The sequence below is a fragment of the Lethenteron reissneri genome, chromosome 41 (genome assembly GCF_015708825.2).
Source record: "Lethenteron reissneri isolate LAM-NWPU_2019-01 chromosome 41, ASM1570882v1, whole genome shotgun sequence".
Taxonomy (NCBI): Eukaryota; Metazoa; Chordata; class Hyperoartia; order Petromyzontiformes; family Petromyzontidae; genus Lethenteron; species Lethenteron reissneri.
In genome coordinates, this window is record NC_083819.1 from 3450134 (window position 1) to 3476399 (window position 26266).

The 26266-nt window shown below is 45.9% G+C and overlaps 1 protein-coding gene across 6 annotated transcripts in view; it reads right to left on the bottom strand.

Moving 5' to 3' along the window:
* Positions 1 to 1382: 1382 nt before the first annotated feature.
* The window catches only part of LOC133352794 (apoptosis-stimulating of p53 protein 2-like), a 50389-nt gene continuing 25505 nt past the window's right edge, over positions 1383 to 26266 (bottom strand). For 3 of the 6 annotated variants that reach the window (XM_061568692.1, XM_061568697.1, XM_061568696.1), the window contains 16 exons: positions 25372 to 25506; positions 23887 to 24055; positions 23098 to 23205; positions 21894 to 22037; positions 19183 to 19253; positions 18486 to 18698; positions 16690 to 17437; positions 15063 to 15236; positions 13922 to 14325; positions 12982 to 13166; positions 11359 to 11617; positions 10349 to 10486; positions 7998 to 8131; positions 6920 to 7086; positions 4687 to 4886; positions 1383 to 2540 (listed from right to left, as the gene is read on the bottom strand). In XM_061568692.1, the coding sequence (XP_061424676.1) occupies positions 2499 to 2540; positions 4687 to 4886; positions 6920 to 7086; positions 7998 to 8131; positions 10349 to 10486; positions 11359 to 11617; positions 12982 to 13166; positions 13922 to 14325; positions 15063 to 15236; positions 16690 to 17437; positions 18486 to 18698; positions 19183 to 19253; positions 21894 to 22037; positions 23098 to 23205; positions 23887 to 24055; positions 25372 to 25506 (3291 nt within the window). In that variant the 3' untranslated portion in view covers positions 1383 to 2498. The remainder of the gene's footprint in view (positions 2541 to 4686; positions 4887 to 6919; positions 7087 to 7997; positions 8132 to 10348; positions 10487 to 11358; positions 11618 to 12981; positions 13167 to 13921; positions 14326 to 15062; positions 15237 to 16689; positions 17438 to 18485; positions 18699 to 19182; positions 19254 to 21893; positions 22038 to 23097; positions 23206 to 23886; positions 24056 to 25371; positions 25507 to 26266) is intronic. The other 3 variants (XM_061568693.1, XM_061568695.1, XM_061568694.1) reach the window with 3 other exon arrangements.

Consider the following 26266-nt stretch of genomic DNA (forward strand, 5'->3'; position numbering starts at 1 on the left):
ACAGGCACACACGAAAAGCACCTAGAAAATCCTCAACAGCGCTACTTTCATCAACATAATGACGAAGCCATTGTCATCATCTAGTTCCTGCACATACTCCAAACAATTATCATCACTCCATCTCCACGGTGTTCTCTCCTTTGGTTGCCAATCTGTCGTTCGTCTCAAGCATGTAGCAGAAAGCAATACACACTGGGATTTCGATTTAAAGCTTTCGTGACTGCAGGGATTCATCTTCTTGGTTCTTTCGGTAAAGTCACGTAAAAAAAAAACATAATTAAATAATTATCTCTTGATACGCAAATTCCTTTGTCAAGGCGCCCCTTCCCCCCTCCAACCCAGCTGAAATATACGCTGCCAAGCCTGGTGGTGCCCATTCAGACGCTGACTTTCCGACAGACCTGTTCTTCACCTGAGGACGGCTGCTTGCGTTGTGGCCGAAACGTCGTGTGAATAATTTTTTTATTATCACCCGCCAGATGTCGTCAATACCACTGCCTTCATCTAAGCATCGGAGCAATCGCGGTTAATACCATGATCATGGTTAATACCACTCACCGACTTCAGCATCTAAGCAGTAGAGTGATCATAGTCAATATCATGGTTAATACCATGATCATGGTTAATACCACTGCCTTCATCATCGTAGCAGTGGAGTGATCGTGGTGAATATGGTTAACACCACTGCCTTCATCATCTAAGTAGTAGTGATCATGGTCAATATGGTTAATACCATGATCATGGTTAAAGCCACTGCCTTCATCATCTAAGTAGTAGTGATCATGGTCAATATCATGGTTAATACCATGATCATGGTTAACACCACTGCCTCCATCATCTAAGTAGTAGTGATCATGGTCAATATCATGGTTAATACAATGATCATGGTTAACACCACTGCCTTCATCATCTAAGCAGTAGTGATGATGGTTAATAGAATGATCATGGTTAACGCCACTGCCTTCATCATCTAAGTAGTAGTGATCATGATCAATATCATGGTTAATACCATGATCATGGTTAACACCACTGCCTCCATCATCTAAGCAGTGGAGTGGTCATGGTGTAGGACGGCAGTGCGATCCGCGAACGTGACGCGTCAGAGTTGTAGCGTCATTGTGACATTGGCAACACACGTCTCTCGCACATGGCGTAGAAATTGTTTATTGTAACTTTTGAAGCAACTACTCTGCGACAGGGAATAACGTACAAACCATAGGGCAGTTGAAACCAAAGCGAGATGTTTTTTCATTTGGTTTATCCCTTCCAAATGACAACAATTTTACAAACGCATTACACTATAGCTGTAGAGCAACCCCCCCACCCCACCACCACATGTTAAAACATGACAGACCAATAACAAATACCATAAATTCGTAACGTAACAAAGCAAAGAGTACATTTAATACTGTATTACAGTTCATGCGCAGTATTAAACGACAGCTGTACAGACATTTAATGTGCATGTACATTTTTCACTGCAATCATAAAACAACAGTAAGGATAATTTACTTCCAATTCATTCCATTCATAATTACACGTGTGCTAAAAACAAAATGCACACTTTCCAGTCCCGGCAGGTAAAGTGTAGAATAAAATAAAGGTCCACGCATTAAGAGTGGCAAGTACTTTAAAAAAAAGGACACGGTTATATTTGATAACCGTACGGTAAAGTAGCTTGTAACCTCTCCTGCACCACCTTACATTATATTTATATGTTTTGCTAAATTAAAGTGAAAACAGCAGTTATTAAAAAAAATTAGTACAGGCAAAAATGTCCGTGAGCATATTTAATGAGTACGCAAAAACCGGCAAAGGGGTTTTATAAACTTAACTTGAAATTGTACTAAATTTAAGCATATTTATAAATCGTTATCCCAAAATTGTTGGCTTGGTATACAGCTCATATCGTGGATAAAACTAACAAGCTCTTTGTAAAACCAACACTCAATGGGCTAACTTATTTAAGAGGTGGGGCCGAACAGATGTCTGCTTTTTTGTGGTTAACGTTTAAATTAAAGATTGTCAAGGGGAATCATCACTCCTGCAGACAGCCACACGTCGTACAACGGGTATTGTAAAAACCACACATTCGTTTGCCAAAATGTCCACTTGGCTTAGTCCATCCGCACGCAGGAAATGATTGCGACCCGGTTAAAACTGTAACGAAGAGTCCGGCATTCATGGCACAGTGTGGCCACCAGCCAAGCACCACGTGCGCACACATCAAGCATCGGAGCACAGACATTAACACAAATGCAATTCACATAAATAAAACACGGTATTACTGCCAACATCACAAAGGCTACTGAATGATAAATCATTTGCGTTGTCATGAAAATATCACAAAGGCCAGACGGTCTCCGGCTTTCACATGGGGCATATAATTTCGCTTCATTTGGTGCCCGATGCCAAGTACGCGGAGAGCTTCCGCGAGGACGCTTCATTGAAGACGAGTCGCCAGGTTTCAGGATGAGGCTACAGTCCCCCTGCGTCCTTCAGGCCAGACTCCGCTGCCGTGGTTTGATCCGCGGGTAGAGCTGTCGAGAGACGCACAACATTGTTAAACAGTCTCCCGTGCATCTACAAATGCAGGCGCCCACACATCCAACATACAAACGCACGTGATTTACGACCAACCCGAAATGATGTGAAAATACAAACAATAAACTACTCCCAAGAAATGTGTAAAAAAAAAGATATACCTATTTATATTACCTTTAGTTATATGGCTATAAATCATGTAACGTGGTGACCTATAGTGTGCAATTGTTTACATTGTGCAATGCTTGCAAGTGCATGTTAATATGCAATTTTGTTTGTGTGTGCAAAGTGACAGGTTTTAATAGAAAGTATTATATCCAATCATGTGCAATGCAACATAAACTCAATATGTATTATCTAAGTATAGGGGGGCTAATGCCGCGTTGGCAATAAACCATCACTACAGAGATCCCACGTTTCAACCATAATTAATGAAGGTTCTTAATTGTATAGCCAGTTGACAGTCTCGGCACCATTCAAAACGACCGTGGCAAATAAAACCAATTCAATTGCTTTTACACTTTACAAATAAAATGTGTATGTATCCGCCACTCAACCCATATCTCAACAGACTGCATTTGCGAGAAGGTGCACCATCCCGTGCAGTGTAGAAAGCAAATCAAGGGACCTCAATCTAAGTTCTGCTGTCATCTTCAACACTTTCTGCCAGAGTTCAAAATGAACTGCCTGCATCTAGCGGCATAACAGTGACCGTGCAAATGGAATATCACGCGAATTTATATTTCACAAAAAAGTTTTGCTGGCTCGCTCTCTACGCAGGTGGCCTGCAAACGGGTGGGGGCACGCGCGCGGTGGGGGGGGGGCTAGGCGGGGAGGGGTGCGTGTTGTTACTCGTGGGAGGGAGGGGGACACCCAGGGGTGGGGAGGAAGGTCGTTTAATGACAGGTACTTTCAAGCTGTTATTTTTAAAAGTTTTGCTGGCTGGTTGGTTGCCTGCCTGCCTGCCGAGAGGGAGGAACGGACAGATGGTCACGTCCAAAGGAAGTGCAGGCTGCTCGTCAAACTTTAGAATAAAACCAAAAATCCACAAATAATCGCACGTGTGTGTATATATACAAACAACAAACAAAGATCCCCATACAGCCTTAACAGACTGTTGGGGCAAGTGCTGTTAGCGAGAATCTATGAAGGCCGGCACGGGAGACGAAAGGGTGGATTGGCCAGCACCACGCCCAACCGCCTTTGTCACCCCAGTGGCGATGTTTACATGATGCACCAGGTACTCATTTGAGGCTGAGTCGACCTAGGGGAGGCCCAGGACCAGTTCAGATAATTGTCACGGTTGGCCGTGAGCGGGAATCGAACTCCGGTTGCCGGGTTCGTAGCACAGCGCGCTAAACGCTAAACTACCGTTCACCACACAGTGATGCATTCTTCTCAACAGCTGTTTGAATATTGTGAAAGCATCAGCTCCAAATCGAAGAGGGGAGTGTGAGAAAACGCAAAAAATGTATCGAGATTGGTGGGAGACAGACAATTTGAAATAACAATTGGAGCACTCTATAATTCCTCACTATTGCCCTTTGACGCGTAATATGGTTGTCCCGCGTGTTGTTCGGCACGAAGTCTGACATTTAGCTCCAGGTTCGTTCTCCCGAGAAAAAGTTCCCAGCACGTGGAGCGAAGAAAGTTTTAGGACACGGAGTGAAACACTGGACATCGTGCCAAAGGAGCACGGAGCACGTGGTACAGCCCTCAATCACACGCAGAGTGCAGCACGACCGGAAACACCTACAAAGTGTTCCTTACCATTATTTTGAAATAAATTAGGCCGTTTAGATTTAAAAGAGCGTAGCTAAAGTGGCTTCCTAATATCGGAAGAGCGTTCCAGACGGCCGCAGAAGCGCATCTGAAAGCGCGCGATTGCAGTGACGGTCTTTGTTTTCAAGTGCTAGTTTGATAACTCATTTATTAAAAACTGCTTCTTGTGTTTACTTTGTTGTCCTTTCCCCGCACCTCCGATTAGCACCGTTGGCTACGTACGATGCGAAAGAAGTTAAACGTACATACATACAACTGACCGTCCCTTTAATATATCGATCACGTGAACGCACGTGGCATGTTAGCCCCCGGCTCCCCGAATGTGATCCAGCATCTCATCCTCCTCTCACTCCTCCTCACCCCGAGCAGGTTGCGCGGCACGTATCCCTCCCGCTCGTCCAAGCGCACCCACCACCACTCCGTCTCCTCGTCGTCCCCTCGTCGCAGCGCGGTCAGCGCGTCGCCCTCCCGCACCGTCAGCTCGTCCTCGCTCTCCGCCTCCAAGTCCCAGAGCGCGTACACCACCCCCTTGTTCATCACGCCCATCTTCTCTTGCACGCCTGCGAGCAACAACGCCACGTGCGCACACACCCACACACACAAACGACAACGATCAGCCCCCAATGTAGGCGTACGAGTTGTCGGGGGCAAGCGCCGTCAGCGAGCACGTGTGAAGGCTGACACAGCGCGTGAGGCTCGCACCATGCCCGGCAGCCTTTGTCTCCCCAGTGCTGATGATTATACGCCGCATCAGGTACTCATTTGAGGCCCAGTAGACCTCGGGGAAGTCCTCGAATAGTTCAGATATCTGTCACTGATGTTAGCCATGGTTGGGAATTGCAACTCAGGTTGCCGGCTTTGTAGCACGGTGCGCTAACCACCATATTACCGGTCCCACTCCCAAATGGCCATGTAAACACACGCGCGCACACACGCACAACACGCGAGCGGTTGTTGTTTTACCCAAGTGACGTGTCACACATCTGTAACTCAGTTATCAAGGTCGCTTGATCACACGATTCGATGCTTGCTTCCGTTGAACTTCGAACTGTGAATCTGGTGATCTAGATTTTACTCCTGGCCATGGCTAACATCGGTGGCAAATCACTTCTGAACCAGTCTTGGGATCTCCCTCCACTCCAACTTACCTGCACGCACTGCTTCGCAAGGTCAAGTATGCCGAAACAACACTCAAGATCACGGAGGGCCTCTATTCAGGAGGTGATTCACAAATGTGCTTAGACATTATTGAAAAGAAAACATTTGTTATGCTCTATTGAACACTGTTACTCCATAGTATTGCAGACAAGCTATACACTGGAAGAGCACAATGGCGACTGGCACGCAAACACAATCCCTCGGGGTGAGGTTCAGGGTTAGTGTGTTGTTTAAAAATGGGACCATCCAAACTTGCCCTTGACAGTTATTGCTTTACTCTTTCGCAACAGTTTGGACATGGCTTTGACTTCATATCAGCGGGCATAGTTCACTCCACAACGTCAATTCTCTGAAGCACACTTAGAAAATATCAACCCCCGGTGGCCTGGAGTGTTACGCTGTCCACTTGCCAGTGTTCAAGTGCCTTTTGTCAAAAATAGTCGCCGCCGTTGTAGTGGGAGCCCAGGGACGGAAGAGGTGCCGTGGTAATTGAGACGCGCTATGGAGAGGTGTGCGCTCACAATTACACCGACACCGAAATAGAAATGCGTAAATCAGGGTCCAGTACAAATCAGAGAGACATCCTTATGACAATTAAGTAGAGGAAATGGGCATGAACGGGGAACAACGCGAGACTAGACTGCGGCAGATGGACGAGACTGGCGATGGAATGGAAGCCAAGGAGGGAACGCGCCCTGAGAGTACGTCCACAGCGGAGATGGAACTGTGAGATCAGTTTGTGTGCATGAGCGCGATGAATTGTTGGCTACGTACGGTGCGAAAGACGTTCAACATGCGTACATATACGCGAGACCGTAAGAGATGGTGACGATGACCCCGTATACCAGGGATCGCAAACGGGTTTTGATTCCTTACCCGTACCCGGCCGCACCAGGGACGCAAACGGATACCCGTACCCGTACCCGGCCGTACCCTACCCGTACCCGATACCCGTACCCTACCCGTACCCAGCCGGGTACGGGTATCGGGTACCCGATTGCGACCTCTGGGATGAAGCCATGTTGCAGGCGCGGGTGGGTTGATTCTATGAATTTGAATTGTGAGAAGAGACAAGACGTTGGGAAATGAGTGACAAACGGCTACTCACCAGTGACTCACGGCCTACCCGTACCCGTACCCGGCCGCAGCCGGTCGCAAACGGGTACCCATACCCGGCCGGGTACGGGTAGCCGGGTATCGGGTAGGGTACGGGTATCGGGTACCCGGTTGAGACCTCTGCCGTATACACTGCTGAATGCAACACAGAAAACTGGAAATGGAGCTGTTAAGTGCAGTTCACGTGCGTGGCTGCGGTGGGCGGCAGCAGCACCGGACGCAAGGGACAATAACGGCGTGGGAAGGCCTTCGTCCAGCAGTGGATTGATCGTGGCCGACGGCGACAATGATAATCATGAGCACGTGCAGGATCACCCACCATAGAGGAACTGGTAGCACTGCTCGTAGCCCTCCTCCATCTCGTCGCACTTCTCGGCCGCCGTCTCCATGTCGCTCTGCGTGGCGGCGAACACGGCGGCGCCCGTCTCCACCAGGAAGCGGCACAGCTGCGTGCTGTTGCACGACGCGGCGCAGTGCAGCGGGGTCCTGGCACGAAGCGGCCGCAAGACGCTCACGGTGAGACTAAACCAGGGGCCGGCGACCTGCGGCCCTCCGGAGCCGTAACGCGGCTCGTTGAGGACTGCTTCGTGACGTTATTTATTAAGGACCACCATCTCGCATTCACCACACGCATTGCGGCCCTTGAAATATTGAAGAAAGAAATGGCTATTCTTGTTATATTTGGTGTCGAACCCTGGACTAAACTAGAAACTAAACTATTGTTATTGTACCAGGTAAGGCCCCGCTGAGCTGTGAAGCTCTTTTTCAGAAGTGACCTGGCCATCACAAAATGAGAGCTCAACGAAGTGGGCTTATCGCGTGGAAATGTAGTGCAGCAAAACACTCCAAAATGCACGCGGTTTCTAATTGTGGAGAGAAAAACCGGAGGACCCGGAGAAAAATCCACGCGACCACGGGGAGAACATGCAAACTCCAAATATACAGGAGGCTTCAGGGTCGAGGTCGAACCCACAACGTCCTGTATACCAGGCGAGGTATGTAATATCTCGCCACCATGACGCAACGGTAATCTATGACCTTGTCACCACCACTATCATGATCTTATCCATACTCTCTTCAACCTCCCCGCGCCCCCACTCTGTGGGTCAAGACACGTATTTATCCGCTGCTTCCCTAACACTGCTAGACTTCGGAATTCCCTCCCATCATTTAATTTCCCAAACTCTTTACAACCTTGCTCAATGCAAGAATCACATCAGCTTTTACTACTACAACTTCACAGGTGCCGTTTGTTTCTGGACACTTGACACGTTTGAGGACCAGGTCATCTCATCTCGTATCCGCATGCGCTCACAATGCCAGCCACCACCCCCCCCCCCCCATCTCATGTAGTTTGTGGGTGAGAAATGGACACGCGCACACACACAGACACACACCATCCGTCACTGTCGCCGGCGTTGACGTTGACGCCGAACTGCACGAGGAAGCGAACGATGTTCATGTGCCCAGCGCACACCGCGTTGTGCAGCGCCGTGATGCCCTCGTCGTTGGGCCGGCTGGGGTCCTCCGCCTGCGGACAAAAAGCCGCTCGCTCGTAACAACTTTCCACCATACAGATCGAGCCGTACTGGGGCCATGCCGGGGCCGTGCCAGGTGCGTTCTGAGGCCGCACGAAGCCAGCCCCAGTGTGGCTCAGTAAGCACCAGTGAGGTTTTTTCCACCGTAGAAGCAAAGCCGTTGCCACTAACGTCAAGGGAAATGAACAAGTCGAGATGTCTACGGAGGTTACTCGATGACGCTCTGTCCTCACAGCGTATGTACCGACTAACGTGCAGTGTAGATGACGCTGTGTACTCACAGTGTACGAACTGACATCAAACTCAATGAAGGAGTCATTAGCCTCAGTCCCTGGCCCTGCTTGGCCTCAAGCAAGATTCCGTTGTCTCGTGAGGACACTGCATCACGGTTTGGTTCCAGCTCAGCATAGCAAATAGCCAGTGGAAAACCACCCGTACCATGACTGACGGCCCAGCATTAGATTGGCTAGAAGGTGATGGTGGAAATGGGTTATTACTGACAAAACCCAATGCAGCAGATGACCGCTGCTGCAATACACTGGGTTGCAGCCAAGGTCATTCGGTTGAAGCATTTGATATGCAATCAAGGGCGATCGCAACTTAAATCGCATTTGTATCATCGTCATGGTTAATGTCGCAAAAATGAACAGCAATAAAGGCGTAGTTTTTTTACACTGAGCATAGACATCCTGGCATATGATGTCTTGGCAAATTTCCATAATGGACACTTCATTTAGGTGCAGTAACATTATCATTGGGCCTCCTTTAAAATATTGCAGAATCTGTTCATTTAGGTAATTTTTGTAGCAAAGGCAGTTTCACCAAATGTGTGGGTTGGCCAAAATGTAAATTTTTACATATCATCTTCAAAGTCTATATTATAAACAGGTCAGGGCCTAGTTAAAGTGATTTAAAAAAAATAATGACCTGAAGTGTATGTAGCCATGTGCTTCTGGTTCAAGTAATTTAAAGTTACAAGTTATTTGGTGTCCGTGTTACGATTATGGAACACTTGAATTACGTACTGTCCATCCAATCTGCAGTGGAGTGCAACCACTTACTTTGCCGCGATCTTAATGAAAACGCTGCATCTCGGCAGCATGCGGTGGTCAAGAACGTGAAATAAAATCAAGCGAAATTACGTGTCAAGCTTGTACCACCAAGACAAACACGGCAAATGAGATGCTGCCACCTCTTAACTGTGCAGCTTGGCGAAAGTAATTTTAAAATATCTAATTAAATTGTTGAGGATTCCAATACTGAGGAATGTACCATCGATGTGGATTTTGTAGGATTCAAGGGGTGTTTTTTACAAAGGTCCTTTGAATCTCGGGGTATTTTACTCCCCAAAAATGATATTCATCAACTCACGGCCACTCGTCAGTTTTAATTCCTCTAATGTACCTGTGACATTTCAGGCAAGCAATTTAGATGTTTATCCGAAGTTTAAATTAGATAGTACAACCCCTAACCTTATTCAGTCCCTACCTCTGTTTTTACACCTTATCTGTAATAGGATGATTTTCTTGTAGACATTTGTATTTGTTTCTGTAATTGCACTAGTATCATTTACTGACGTTATTTATTTTCCTAATTTACTACCTTGAAAGCGTTCCAGTTCAGCCTTTAACCACAATTCAACCACATTAAACATGATGCATTGCTATGGCTAATTTCATTATAACTTCTTTTTTTTACTTATCGTGAATCCTCTTACCATTAAAATTATATTCCACGGTGTCCTAAACTAACTATGTCCGGATAAACATTTTCTGGATGGTCCAGCTTTGGAATGCTTGGCCAGGTCCACGTATTATATTTTACATATGGGAGTAAACCAGTGCATTCATATAAAACCTATAAATATGAACAGACACTAAAATTCTGCACAGACAGGGCCAACAATCCGCAATGTGATCTTGAAAAACTGGCATAAATTCGGGGTGCCCTGGGATACATATACACAAACAAAACTTCGCTACTTCTGTGAACATGCAGTTTAGCCCATTTACAGCTTGTAATGTTTATTTATTTTGCTATTATTGCGTGATAAAAAAAAATATATATATATATATAACCCTGCGGGTTGGCCGCACGAGGAAGCGTGACAGAACGGACGACACGATACAAAAAACCACGGACGGTGTGGCGGGCAAGCGAATCGGCAACTCGGCAGACGCAATGTCGGCGGCGGCGTCGGCGGCGCTGACCTCGTAGATGACGCGCTGCACCAGGTCAAACTCCCCCTCGAGGGAAGCGTCCAGCAGCAGGGCCAGCGGGTTGAACTTGACACGATCGCCCGTGCCCGTGCGCTCCGAGCCCGGCTTCTTCAGGTTTGTCCGCTTGTTCTGCACACGCGCCGTAAGTTGAGGGTTTTATGGAATTTATGTACGTATTTTGAACTTCTTTCGCACCGCACGTAGCCAATCGGAGGTGCGGGGGTAGGACAACAAAGCAAGCAAAAAAATGAATTTTAAAGAATGTCCATCTTGTTGCGTACTTGTGAAAAGTAACATTGTTATCCTTCATCGATTGGTTATGGCCGTGGAAATTATTCTCAGATTTCACGATACAGGGTATATACGTTTATATTTTGTATAATTAATCAAACAGCGCTTTGTCAATCCATTTACAGATGAAGGCCTCTGCATGCCTTTCAGTCAAGGGGGGTTTGTGTGACTATATTTCACCGTGCTGGACCAGGTCAAATATCACTCGCCACTGATTTTAGCCATGGCCATATCTCAAGTCACCAGGCTCATAGCGCAGCGTGACAACTACAGTGCCACCGTTCCACGCCATGTATATGCGCATATAATCGTAATAATTACCATTATGTTTATTTACCCAAGAAAGCTACACCAAGTCACAATACTTTTTCAAGAGGGTTCGTGCATTATGATCTTTTCACTCCCGAGAATGATTGGCTTGTGCGAGGTAAATATGCACGTATATGAGGGGGTAGCGTTGAAATCTGCCCAACAAATTGATGCAAGAATCCATTGCTGAACTGTGATCACCTCGCCATTTTAAAGCCCACGCCTAAAACTCCTGACTATCTCAGCCAGTCGCGCATCCAAGTTCCAATCAGGCTGAACCGTCCATAGACCCCGAGATCTTAATAATGCCGTACCAATCTTGGCTATTCGGTCGAAGATACCCGTGAAAACCAGGCTACAAAATATTTTTCAAAATGCACTGCCTGAACAGCCGTGCTTACAGGTGGCAGGGTAGGCGGGAAGACGATGGGAGGCTTCAGGTCTTCCGGGTCGAACTCCTGCTCCGGATCCTCAAATAAGTAGTGGGAGGGCAGCGTCAGATGGTCCTCGATCGAGTCTTCCGCCCCAATGTCACTGGGCGTTGTCACATCCTCTTCCGCCGAGTCGTTGTTGTTTGGCTCCTCTTCTCCTTGGGAGCTGGTCCCATCAGCCTGCTCCTCCTCCGTGGATGATGGCGTCGTTGCTGCCACGCTAGTACCACTGACAAAAACGAAGAAATAACTGTTCATACAGGTTTTTTTTGGGGGGGGCTAGATCGCATAAATATATTAATGCATCATTAATCCCACCACCACCCGACGCAGCCAACTGGTAAGGGTTGTCACATACTCTTAGTTCTTTCGGTAAAGTCACGTAGGTAAAAAAATGAAATTAAAATTAATAAAACAATAAAAATCACGACGTTTCGGAGGCAACACAAGCTTCCGTCTTCAGGTGAAATCGTCACAGCAAAATATCCGTCACAGCAAAAATAAGGGTTGTCACGTAAACAGAACGTGACAATTCGTTACTAGAACAGCACACCGGTGTTGGAGAGCAAAGCCACAACATTTACAATCTGAGTACGAAATTTATAATTCCGCAATCTAACCCAAAAAAAACTATATTATGGATGATATTGGCCACGAAAGCCTACGTGTTCAACTACAAGACATATTATTCCGATTCCTATTTAGTCCGAATTTAACGTCAAATTTCATCTTCGTTGCTTGTATGTGTTGTTCAGACACGTGTTGCTGAGGCTGTGTTTTACCAGAATTATTTTCAGATGAAATGTACAATTTTACAAATATGACATTTTTTTCTGGCGATATAAAAGTTTGCTATAACTACAACATTTTAAAAATCAGTTGTTGTAATAAAGTGAATGAAATAATTAACATGACAGAGCAATAATACAAATTATGGAATGATTTGCAATCATCCTTGACCACTTTTTTCAGTTTTTCCTCATTATAAGGATACTTGTTTGTTTTGGCAATTATACAAGAGCTGTGCATTTTTTGTTTGACGACTACAGAGCACAATTAACGTAGGCATTTTCGGGAGAAAAAAAAACTAAATTATTTACGTTCAAAATTGGAATCTAGTTCAATTAACCTGCTGATAGGCAACAAAGAAAATCAATAAATTCTTCTGCAAATCACGTAAAGTTTGAAGTTTATGCATTAAACATGTGCAATTCTCTGCACATAATGAACTATTATCCTCCAATAGTGCTCGCATTGAACCAGCAAACTTGTGGACAATGAGTTGCAATGAACTCCTTTTTATAGCAGAGAAATTTAATAGTGTGTGAGCTCCACACCGAGCCATCGCATCATCCCAACACTCCCGCTGTATTGTTTCAGAGTAACTCATTGGATCAATAACAATTCTGCAGCCGTGCAAGGGTCCGATAATGCAACAATACGATGTACAAAGATAGGGGCATGTTACGGCCCGTTGGCTGGCTGCTGCATTACCAAAACAGAAAGGGTTTATTGCGCAGACTTGTTCTCTTTAATATATTTTTTTTATTCTTACCATTACTCATATAAATTCCTGATGGGCTCTCTGCATACCTGCCAGGGCTGCTGGGGAGAGCGTTATCATTGAGGTCCCCCGGTGGCGTTCCAGGCGGTGCGAGGGGGATGGAGGCAGGAGGAGGTGGTGGTTGCTGAGGCGCTGGGTCAAGCTCACCAGGTATGTACTCACTGCCGTCCGAGTCCTGGCTCAAAAAAGCCGTGCTCGAATTCTGCTGCCCGTACTGCGATCAATGCGGCACGCGCACAACAACAATGGGTTGTGAACTATGAGATGCGTTTTGAAAAACTGTAGACTCGGGACATTTATCAACACGAGAGCAAAATGCGCACGCAAGGAAACACCTTCAATAATTAATTTTCTTCTGCTCCAAATAAAAAAAAATTACAGTAATTGAAATTCATACAGCATCTAGCAGAAAAAAACATTAATTTCCGTGCATATTAAAACCAACGAGTTATTTTTAATGCAATTTAGTTTATGGAAGCATATTTTTAAACAAGCATCACTGTGCCAGAAGAGCATTTTTCAGGAGGTTCCTGCTTTGGGGTGTTTTTCTAATTACAAACCAATGCATAGGAAGGTATAATATTTAAAGGTCTGCACAGGTGGATACAAGATCCATCACTCTACTCCCACCTCCCAACTCAGGCCAACAACAGCCATGAAATATTATAGCCATTGCTATATAAGCATCTTGAGATGAGGTCGCATTTGGATGCTATAGAAATCAAAATCGCTTTGTATTTGTTTTGAATTTACAAAATACCGTGAAGCTCAGCTTGTTTGGGAGTCTCACATTATCTCCATGATTTGCCAACCCTTGCCTCCAAAAGTGCCGGATTAAAGGCATGCTGTACCATGCCCGGCACAAACCAAACACCCCGATCATCATCGTCGTCATCATCATGTTTCAGGCAGGTAAGCGTGCAATGGCAAGCCCTTCTCTCTGCTTGGAAAACAATTCGCCGAACTTACGTCATACGGCGCATACGTGGGCAGAGGCGGTGCGATCTGCCCGAAGTCGCGTGCCGCACCCTCCTCCAGTACGGACAGCGTCAAGCGCTGGTACTGCAACTTCTGCAGAAGGTGTCCCGGGCTGGTCTGATGATGCAACAACGAGGCGGCGACCCCTCCACCGACGCCTCCGCCGCCTCCGCCGCCGCCACCACCCAACCCTCCCAGGCTGCCCCCGAACCCCGTGCCGGATGTCTCTGGCTCGGCGATGGAGCCGCGTTTCTTGAGGGGCCGTGGGGCGTGCTGGAGCTTGCGCCGCAGCGCCTCCAGGTCGGCGTCGCTCTGGCCGCGGAGCGGGGACATGCTGATCGGCATCAGCTTGGTGGGGCTCAGTGGCCGGGGAGGGTCGGCGTCTGTGCCCAAGGCTGTGATGGGTATCGAAGCGAAGGGGGAAGCGTTGAGGTGTAAAGGTGTAACGATTCATCCACTGTCCCCTAACGATGTCTATGAATTGTCGTCACGCGGCATTCATGATTCCATTCGAGAATACATTTTAAAACTTAAACAAGAGGTGAATGGTGAATCTCTACTGCTTGCAGAGATCACATGAGCCCACAATATCACATAAATAAAATAAAAGGTGAATTATTTCACTCTCCTTTGCATGGCAATCTCAGCAACAGTACATTTTTCGATTTAAAGCTTTCGTGACTGCAGGGATTCATATTCTTGGTTCTTTCGGTAAAGTTGTTGGGACGCTGTCTTTCCGACCGCTCTGTTTCTTCACCTGAGGACGGCTGCTTGTGTTGTGGCCGAAACGTCGTGAGAATGTTATTATGTTTTATTTGTATTATTGTATTATTTCCCTTCTACGTGACTTTACCGAAAGAACCAAGAATATGAACAGTACATTTCACAAAAAGTAGTGACCCGATGTCTCAAGGTGGTGAGAGAAGGTAGGATAAGGTGGGTTTTTTTCTTCCTCATGGTGATGTATATTCATTAACACGTATGTTTTTGCGACCAATAATACGTTTCATAGTTGATGCTTGGGTCCGATTGCACAAGAAGTGCAATGCAGACACATTTTCAGTTCATAAACAAAATAGCTGCTACTTAGTTCATAAGATAAATCAATACTGTTTGTGTGTGTGTATAATACCTGGGACTATGCTTGAACTTAATCCTTCCATTTCCAACTCCCTGTCCTCTTGCAGAGTCCGTGGAATCGGCAGTCCGTATGGCAGTGGTGGACTGTAAGGGGGCCGTGCGGGGTCGTACGCTGGTAAAGGTTTCACCGGCGGCTTTTGGATGCTGCCAGCTGGCTTCCCATACCCTTTAAACAGTTGGAGGCAGATGCACAACAAGACAGATATATATTACGATATGTCCGTTGAATCATTGCAAAGACAAAGATCTCCCTCAGCCTGAACAGACTTTTAGGGCAAGTGCTGTTAAGCGAGCACCTATGAAGGCCGGCACGGTGCACGAAGGGGTGGGTGGTCAGCATCACGCCCGACTCCTTTTGTCTCCCCAATGGAGGTGTTAACACACTGTACCAGGTACTAATTTGAGGCTCAGTCGACCTAGGGGAAGCCCGGGACCAATTCAGATAATCGTCACTTGTTGGCCGTGAATGGGAATCAAGCTCGGGCTGCCGGGTTCGCAGTGCAACACGCCAACCGCTGCACTTCCGATCATTGCAAACACACAGCCGCACACACATCCACACACACACACACACTCATTGCAGTGAAAATATATCTTCTTGATTTATGCTACAATATAATTGAGTGCCTCTGAGCAAAACATCCAGAATGCACCCGATGTCATATACTAAACTATTTTTATTTTACAAGGGAAGCCCCACTGAGCGATATCGCTCCTTTTCAGAAGCAACCTGGCCACAATCAGAATCGGAATCTTTATTTATCCTGGAGAAGCTCTTTTTCATACTTGTCCTGTATTTCACAGATGTCCAGTACAAATGATAGCTCAACTTAGTAGCGTATCACATGGTAATGTATTATACTCCGAATGTTGGAGGTTCAGTCGGCTTGAGCCTGGACAGTGTTGGAAAGGTGGCCACCATGCACAATAAGTTGCTATAGGTAGCTGCGGGACTGTGCCACAGCATTGAAATACGGTGTTTTTTCTGGAAGACTTTGCTGTTTTTTCCAGGATTTTTGTCTGTTGCGTGTAGTCACTTTAAGATGTTTCTTGTTCATGTTTTTTTTTGTTGCGGTTGCACCCGAGTCAAGAGGCGCATGGCTCATAGGGCTATACTTAATACATGAAACTGAAATGGTGATCGCAAAAGGCCAGTGCAGCAAAATCCATTGTCACGTGGATTTCTGTGCGCCTATATTAATTCTTCCCTCCTTCACCAACGTGCATTGACCAGCATGGTGAAGTATGGGGAAATAACCTCTACAACCGGCTTGTTGTGTTATACATGCACGAAAAAATGTGTTTATATTTATAGTTGCATAATGCTCAACATAATTTCACAGATGAATGCCAGTAAAAGTGGCAACTGAGGTATCCTTTGCAAAACTTCAACAGATGACACCAACTCGATCATCAGAAGCTGCTGGTTTTATGTCGGCGATAAATTTACGTGCAGGTATTTTATACAACTAGTGGTGGGTAGTTAACACACTGCGCTATGAACCCGGTGATCCGAGTTTGATTCCTAGCCTGTGGCAAGCACCATTGTGATGGCTTTCCACGTTCGCAGCGCCAAAGCAATTGTCATTATTACCGCAAGCATCCACCCGCTCTCTCACCTGCCGGGGCAGCCCCTGGCAGCTGCCGGCCCTGATTCTTGCCGAGCGCGGACAGCATGGCGTGCTGCAGCTGGCGGGAGGGGCCCGCGTGCTGCGTGTACATCGAGTAAATCGAGCTGGAGTCGAGCGTGGGCGGTGGCGCCTGCTTGCGCGGCGACTGCGACCTCTGCAGGCTGTCGGTCGGGCTGGGCGAGGGCCTAGCGGCGGCCACCAGGACGCCCGGCGGGGGGGCGACGTCCGCCCGCGCCTCCAGGTAAGGGCCGCTGCTGCCGCCGCCCCCGGACTGCAACGAAGGTCTCGGGCTGCCGGAGGTGATCCCCTGCGGTCCGGGCTGCAGGTACGACCTCGCTTCGCCCGCTTGAGGGTAGCCGCTGCCGCCGCCACCGCTGATGCTGCCGCAACTACTGGACGCCTGCTGCTGCGACAGAGGACTTCCAGACCCCAACTGGTATTGAGGTCTTGGGCCGCTGCCGCCACTGACGAGGGATGGCGGGTACACTTGCGACTGCGTGTACGGGATACTGCTGCCGACACCCTGCTGCTGCTGCTGCAGGTAAGGGCTGCTCACTCCTGACTTTGACTGGGCGAAGAGCGTGCTCGATGGCGGCTGCATTGGGGGGTGATAGGGCTGCTGGAGGGATGAGGAGGACGACGAGGAGCCAGTGGACAGGGCAGGGGAAGCTGGGCGCGGTGGCAGCTGCGTCTGGGGAGCCAGCCCGCTGGGGGGTACCACGATCCGCTGCTGGATCTAGGGAACAATGCCAGCGGGAACACGAACCCAGGTCATTACTGGTAAGCACGCGAACAACGCACGTCGGCGCTACCTTTATCCAACATAACTCGGTAAAAAATTTCAACTTCATGTGACTCGTTATTCAAACACCACTTTCATGTAATGTCATTAAACTCTGAATGATATAACTTGGCAAATAAAGTTGATAATTGAAGTGAGATGCAAGCAATACAAAAGGTTCAGACCCATGCACATTACGACTAGTACATGGTGTGAATATTATTTTTAAAACAAAATCAATTTAACGTGTTATAAATCTGCTATCATTTATACGACTCCTTGGCACGCCATGTTCCAAACAGCCCTCTTATGAGCTCTCGTAGATTTCTTAGTGCGAGTAGAAAATGCACGATGCCATTAAGTATGCACTGGTAACATATGTTTAACCCCTTCTTAAGAATGTTAAACCTGACAGTTCTATTGAAGTAACATACCTCATTTGTAAGAATGTCTGAAATTAAATCATCCTAGGCCAATGTACAGATTCTTAATAATTTTCATGAGCCAGTTATGGCTATTACAATTGTGAAGCATCAGCATAAATTACTTTAAAAATATCGATCATTTATCGTGTAAAACTCAGAATCGAATCATTTACAACTAGTACTATGTTTAAATAATTAATTAACAAATGCCATTGATAAATAAACAGCAAATGCCTGCTTAAAGTAAAATGTAGGCATGCAATAATAGATCGATTCAGCAGAAAAAGATACATTGTTAGGCTCACAAAACTAGCAACGAATCTTGCTTGAAAGAGTTAAATATAAAAGATGTGTTCACGCGTAAAAATAAATTCACGTAAACCCTACAGCAACTAGAGATTCAACATTCAACGTCCAACCGTTCATTTGAACGTTTCTTTAATGGAATCATGAACCCCCCCCAAAGTGTGACATTTCCATAAATTGTGAGGCAAGGGTGGTGGGCGGTGGGACGGCTAGAGGGGGGGGGGGGGCGGCCTTGGGTAATCATCACATGCCAAGTACGATTCTCTGTTCACCTGTCGTGAAGTACGTGGCTGGTCTTGGGAGAACTGCTTCGCCGGCTGCCCAGGCCAAGTTCCATTGCCAGTCATGGCGGGGCCCACCGAACGTTCCCCCAGCGTGCCACCGTTGGGTCTCCGGTCCAGAGTTCCGCCCATCGGCAAGGCATACTCCTGAGGTCCTGGCTGCCTGGGCCGTACTTGACCTTGCCCGCTCACCCCAGCCCAACTCTGTGAGAAAAAACGAAGAACGGTGCGCGTTTCGCAGCGGGAGGCTCTTGTATAATTAAATACGGTGTGGAGGACACGAGAAATAATCATCAGCAATCTTCATCGTGAAGTCTTTCGACAATACCGGATGTCTCCGCGCTGTTTAAACTGATTAGATTATAGATTGTCAATCGCACAATAGATTTTCACGTCTAGGGTGAAAAGCGCAACCATTTAGCTTCTTTTTCTTGTACCCGCATTTCAAATTCATAATTAGCATTTGCAAATTACCCAAAGGTCAAATTCTTGAAGTGTGCGATTAATAAAAGTGTATAATTAGCTTTAATTATCCACACCCACACCTCGCTTTGTGTTTCGAAGCGAGCAGTTGAATGCCGATAATTAAGTTTAATTGCAAAAAATTCTCAACGCATGGTTAACTCTGAAGCACGTTTAGGAAAAGTGCATGTACGCTTTGTACACATCAACAATGTTTCTCGCTTACCTGTCTAATGCTGGACGGAGGCTGAGAGCTGTCAATGAATTCTGTCCTGAGCATAGAAAGAGTGCTGGCATCTACAGAACAAGACGGATTCAGATATACGTATAAGACATAAAAAGAAACGATTTTTTTTTAAAGATCTTATTTTAAGCACAATTTCATTTGGAGGTACATTTGAAAACACGGTGGGTATATGGAACAGCTCGAGGCATGGGGGTCGTGCTGTGGGGTGTTTGGCCAAAAACTTTGAGTAAACATTCAATATTACGTGCACAAATGTCAGGAAACTACTTGTCAAACTCCCTCTCCGATTCCATGTCTGTGTGACGCGCCAACCAAACCTGCCCTCAAGTCACTCGGCTGCATTTGGGTACCACCAGATGTGTGCGTTGGATTTGTATATGTAAACATGGATTTACATATCCAAACTCTGCAGGCGATGCAGACATAACTCTCATAAAGTGTTTTCTTAATCATCGGCAGCCACAATCAATGCACTGTTGAATGAAGGCCTCCCCAAGTTGTTGCCGTCTCTCATGGACTTGTAACAATCCAACGAGTCCCCCATACACGATCTGAATTCATCGCTCCATCTCTAAGGCGGACGTAGTTTCAGGTGCATTCCCTGGCAGCCTTGGCTGCCACTCCATTGATATTCTCGACAACCGGCCACGATCTCTTGTCGTGATGGGCCCTGGGATTGCAGTTAAACTGATGTTTCGGTAAAGTCACGTAGAAGGGAAATAATAAAATAATACAAATAAAACATAATTAAATAATTCTCACGACGTTTCGGCCACAACGCAAGCAGCCGTCCTCAGGTGAAGAACAGGTCTGTCGGAAAGACAGCTGTCCTCAGGTGAAGAACAGGTCTGTCGGAAAGACAGACCTGTTCTTCACCTGAGGACGGCTGCTTGCGTTGTGGCCGAAACGTCGTGAGAATTATTTTATTATGTTTAATTTTTATTATTTTATTATTTCCCTTCTACGTGACTTTAACCTAAAGAACCAATAAGATGAATCCCTGCAGTCACAAAAGCTTTAAATCGAAATTTAAACTGATGTTGTAACCCGATGTGTGTGTTTTTTCTAATTCACATGTTCTTCTTTATGTCTCTCAATGCGATTCCAAGCATACACCTCTCCAGGCATCTGCACCTTTTAGCTTTTGTTAAATTCATTCGTGAACATCAATGTTTCTAAATCATACATCAGAGCAGGTAATATGCACTGATTAAAAACAGAAATTTGCCGTGTTAAATGTCTATCGCTTGTGCAGTCACTTCCACCCTTGTGCAATAAAGAACATGGCAGGTATTTAAAAGAAATGTAAGTTATTTTTGACACTTGTGATAAATGGGTCAACCAAAGCGCGCTTTGCTGTCACACCCGGGGTGTCACATAAACAAGTGTGACATCCAATGCGAGGCCATAAGGTTTGACTACATCCACCGTCAGCTCCACATGTTGCCATTAATGTCAAATTTCTAAGCAGCACGACACTGTACGGTGTCGACAAGTATTTCTACATTAAGGGATACAGAAATAACTAACGTATTCCGCGACCTAACATCATCCAAGTCAATGTAAAACGGATTGAACGGTGCGTGTTCAGCGTGCGATGGTAACATGTGAAAGGCGACACTTCTGTGTATTTGTGGGCTCATGAATTTGCATGTTGCTGCACGCTTTTAGGCAAGGGATGCGGTGAAACATGACGAATTAAGGGGGGAAAAAAATAAGACTGCAAGTGTCAGCGGAACCTGGAAAAGCCACGACATTCCACCAAAGAACACCTGAAACTCTTTTTGTGCAATGGCCTATTGGGTTCAGCTCTGAATACTTTCCCCATCCGAAGAAACACAGCAGCGTACCTCACGCGCTTATGGCGCGACGACTAATAACAATCTTGGCACTTGCAGTCAATCAACACCCACCACATCGTTTTCCACACCCCCAACAACATTATACGTTTCCCAACCTTGACCTAATTTAAATCTTCCCTCCCTGCCGCAAGTCAATATCACGCCTAATTTTTCTATACTGCCAGTTACGTTATAATTTGTCGTATGCATGACATTAAACTTCAGCAGTTAATGGCGTCACTTATAAAAACACTGGCAAGGGAGTCAAAGTTATGGCTCAAGATTCCAACAATGGAAGGTGCAAGACTATAGAGGCCTGCCCTAAAATAGAGAAAACTAATTTCTTTCGAACTGCTGTTTGTGTTAAGTTTGCTGTCCTTCCCCCGCATCTCCGATTAGCATAGTACACCATACTTTCCCAAACTGGTCAGGGTGGGTTGGTGAAGTGGTGGGGGCAGGCAGGATTGCTTAAGATATCACTCGTCACTAGTGTTAACCATAACCAGCAATAATATAACTGGGTTGAGGTGCTCATAGCGCAGTGCACCAACTACTGCCACGCCACTCCCAGAAACAACATCATCATCATCAGTTATCATCACAGCAAGCAATGGGAGCATGAAAGCATCAAAAAGAAAGTTGAAGATCGGTCTTCACACACAACTACAGATACTAATTACAAATTAGTAGTTCGCATCCGCATGACTCAATGCACTTATCGAGCGTAACAATCAATTTGAATCGATGTATCGTTACGTCTTAGCCTCAACTATGCATCTCGGCATTGCAGACGCGACGTACACCACCGTGCCCGCTATGCGTCTGGCGGCACGGTGCCGCGTGGTTCACCGTGGCTGCCGGGAGACGTTGCCCTGCCTTGGTTTGCGAGCGGGACGTCGAGACTCGACTCCTTCCAGTCGGCGGAGCTGAGCGTCGCGCGGCTCAGCGTGGAGGACTGGGTTTGGCTGCCACCCAGCCGGGCCCCCTCGCTCGCTGCGCAACACAAGAGAGCGCACGATGATGCACGAGTGCACGCAACCATGTGAAGGGTCATCTGTAATTATTATCACCCGCTACGCTGGGGGGGGGGGGTGGTAAGGGGTGCAGAGGAGGGAAGGGGGAGGTGGATGCTATGTCTCCCGGATTGCATTGGTAAACAGCAAGCGGTCATGGGTGATGAATTAGATTGTTAGGTAGAAATAGTAGGAACCTAAAATAGAGGTTTGTGTTATTTGACCACTGATATTTTGTAATTGTGTTCTAAATCTAACATAAAATGCCAAAGCTTTCATGTAAAAACATTAAAGTAAATAAATGAATTGTACTCCACAATGAAAACCGGCATATCCCAAATGTGTAAAAAAGGATTCTTTTAATCTACAAAAAGCTATCATAACTCAGTGAACTACATAAATAAACCAACGTGTTAAAAACGACTCTGTGCTGGCATGTTTTTTTAATACCGGCTGACTTTGTTTTTTTATCACTTACGAATCTTTGATAAATTCCCTTGATTTCCACTGCTTGCATTACACAAATCAAATGAATACTGTGAAGCAATCAAACTGCATTTCGTCTTATTCCAAAGCATCTCATGACAGGAAGAGGTGAGAGTGCAGTTGGGGGGGGGATCAGGAACAATGATGCTAATTATATTGTTACAAGCAATTTGAAATGCAAACAACTATGCAGTTAAAAAAAAAATCTACTTCTAGAAAAAGCAGCAGTATATAGGAAGCTCAAAATGCAAGATATAATGCAAATGCCCAGCTGCAGATTGTAGAGTGTAATTTTCATATACAGGAATGCAAACATGCAAGATCAATGTTCTAATGATTGATATATTAGCAGCCAGCTAGGCAAAAGTTTACAGCCAATATTAATAGAAATATGTTAATGACAGAAATCATCATGAATCAATCAAGAAAGAAAATTTCTAAGGAATATGATCATGCTTTAACTATTCCTGCAATTTTTTTTTACGTGCAGAATTATTTTGGGAAAACAAGGCAAAGGAAAGCATCGCAGAATTTCTATGAAGGATAAAACATACTCTCTGTGGCCCCAAAAAGTGGTTGGCCTTGCTTTGTACTCATGTTCGCAAAATCCAGGTCCGATTCGGCCCAAAATCCTTTAGGCTTTAAATCATAACGTGTGACCCCTGTGCAAGGGCAGAACCACATACAGGCTTACGCACTCAGTACTGCTCAACATTATAATACTGCAGTGTGCTAATAAAGTCAGTCTCCATCCTCTTTGCGCGTACGAACAACATAAATGCAACGCTACCACCTGTTTCACCAATTACTTTGCACTGTACGTAGCGGCAAGACCGGTATATTCACAAATATATTGTTTGTGGAATGTATTGTGTGCTGCTTATGTATTACTGATGTTGCCTATCATTGTTGATTGCTGTATATCCAAATAAGTAAGAATTGCTGGTGTCAGCATATCATATGTGATTATATCATACGAACATATGTTACTGTAGATGATTGCTCGTCTACGTGAGGAGCGTGGCATTTAATGGGTGGCAGTTACATGTAGAAAGAATAACATTGCAAATAACAAAATATAATTTCAGAGTGTACAGATCTGATTGTAACAAACCGCGTCAATCTGTGTAGAGCAGTCTGACATAGGCATGAATCCGTCACAGCTGTTAGCTGTGCGTGTTACTCTGAAGCTAAACTCAATCACACTGCTCACCCGTCCTGAAAATGTTTGTGGGCAATAATGTTAGCCTGAACGGTCCCCCCACTCTTCACCACCAACTCACACGTAATAACAAGACCAGCTGGGCCGTGCGATTGCAGCGCGGGCAAACCCTGTCACTCACCCTCTCGCGCGGCAGTTGTGGGGAGGCCGTAAGCCTCGCTCCCGGGGGTCCTGAAGGCCGTGGTGCCATCGGGGGGGCCCAGGTTTGTAATGAAGGGCCCTACTGCCGCCACGCGGCCGGACACGGCATTGGGGATTCTGCTCCGTTCCGGAGATGGTGCGATAGAATCCTACAGTCATAAACGATCAAAGTAATAACAGTGAAAACAATCTCGCTTGATGTTACACACGTGAGGGCTCAACACAGGCAACGCTATTTGACAAGATGCCAATAGGTTGTGCTTTATTGCCACAATAAACGGAGACCGATGCAAAACCACATGGATATTCGATCGTTTCAAGCAGTGATGGGTGCAATTGATTCCAATATATGGTTATGTTCACGCTTAGGCCTTGAATTGATTCTGGGATTGATCAGCCAAAAAACTAATTCGGCCCAACCCTGTATGAAATCAATCCACAACCTTCCACAAGTTCCAATTTTAACGTGTTTTTTTTCTGCATGCCTTTTTGATAAGATGTGAAAGCAAGTAAAACTGTGCGGACGTAAAATACACTAAACTTTCTTCACAAACAATATATTATTACGTGCGAAGGTTCACACACCCAACATTTGTATTAATGTGCTTTAACACAATGTAAAAAAAACAATACAACACGTTGCCTTCATCAATGTGCAAATAGCTTCTTTTTACAAGCTGGCCCTCATTAAAAGCAGTCATGGTTCTTTATCGTGCGCATGTGATTTGGTCACGACAACAGCGCACAAGAGGTTTACTGCTGCCAAGATTGCCGAGCGATCGTTTATTTTCACAAGCGAGCAGGAAGTACGGCGGGTTCACGTTGGTTGTGATGAACACCGCCACAGTGGAGCTGCTCGGTCAATCCGACATTTACAAACTTACGAAGGGCATGCAAAATGAAAGCTCCACTTCCCTGCCCTTACACACACCGATCCACAGCTATAAAAGTGAGCGGGGGAAAAATTTATGATTTACTGCATTGTGAAGATTATTCACGAGCGTTTAAACAACGTCAATGTACCGTACAAGCGCCACCACAAAGATAAAAATTGATCAACTTCCAGGTGCCACCAGACCATTTTCAGTCAGACCACTCATAACGCAAGTGAACAGCTCGATGTGAAAAACACGATCATTGCTCTACCAGCAGTAAAAACAATGAACTACATCAATTCATTGCCGTTTAACGCAGTTAACATGATGCGATGATATCGAGGTGTGAGCCCAGCCCAGCATGGGAAGGAACATCATGAGAGCTCGCGCCGAGAGGAAGTGCTGGCACACAAACACACGTTAGTCGTCGATCTCCGCTACAGAATTTGATACCGATGGATGGTACGTGCAAGCTGAAAGTGAACAATCGCACCTCCGATTAGCACGGTTGGCTACGTACGACGCGAAATAAGTCCAACTCGCACACACACACACATTTTAACACTTGCAAGGGAGACCTGGGAGCTCACCGTGCCCCCGGTGCCCAGCTTCTTCTTCAACATCTGCTCCCGAAGCTCGTTGATCCGTCGCTCCATCTCGGCCGTTGCACCATTGCGCCGGTGCTGCTGCCTCTGGTTCTGCTCCTGCTGTAGACGGTTCCTCGTCTGCAGGACAAAGGGTGACGCACCTTAGCAAAGCCACGGTGCACTGCACCTGCAGTTCGGAAACTGTGGCGACTTCCTATTAACCGAAACTTCTATATGCAACATTCAAGAATTGTAATGAGAATTGCACAGGGGGCTGAATGAAAATATAATTCCAATGTTTTCTTTTACGTAGATACCAGTGTGAACTGCCTTGGCCAAGCGAAATGACATGTTTACGTATTAGGATAGCTCTTATAATAAAAAACAGGTAATCATCCACCAACATGTTAAGATATACAATATAATTTACGGGAAACGGAGAATAAAATGTGTCCGCATTATTAGGACCACATAATGATCCTTTACGTATACATTCAGGAAATCAACACGGCTTGCCAAGCAAGTTACAATTTCCACCGCATGGCACAGGAAGTAAAGAACCAATTATGTACACACAAGGGGGCCCCCTACCCCCTTCATTTCCACACTTCAAATGTAGATCCTCAAAACAGCATAGCCTCATTAAGACGAACACAGCTTGCTTAAAAGGAGGCCCTGTCTTGTTTGAGAGAAGACTACATAGTTTGTGTGGGGAGTTATTTTGGTTGACAGCTGCACAAAATGTCCCATTCTTGCCAAGAGTGTGTTGGGCTCGTGTACACATGCTCAAGGGACAGACGGTTCCATCAGCCAAACCACACTCTTTGTAAAACAACATCAACAATTTTCGACTGAACATTGTCTTCAGAGATAGAACAAAAACTTTATTGGTGACAAT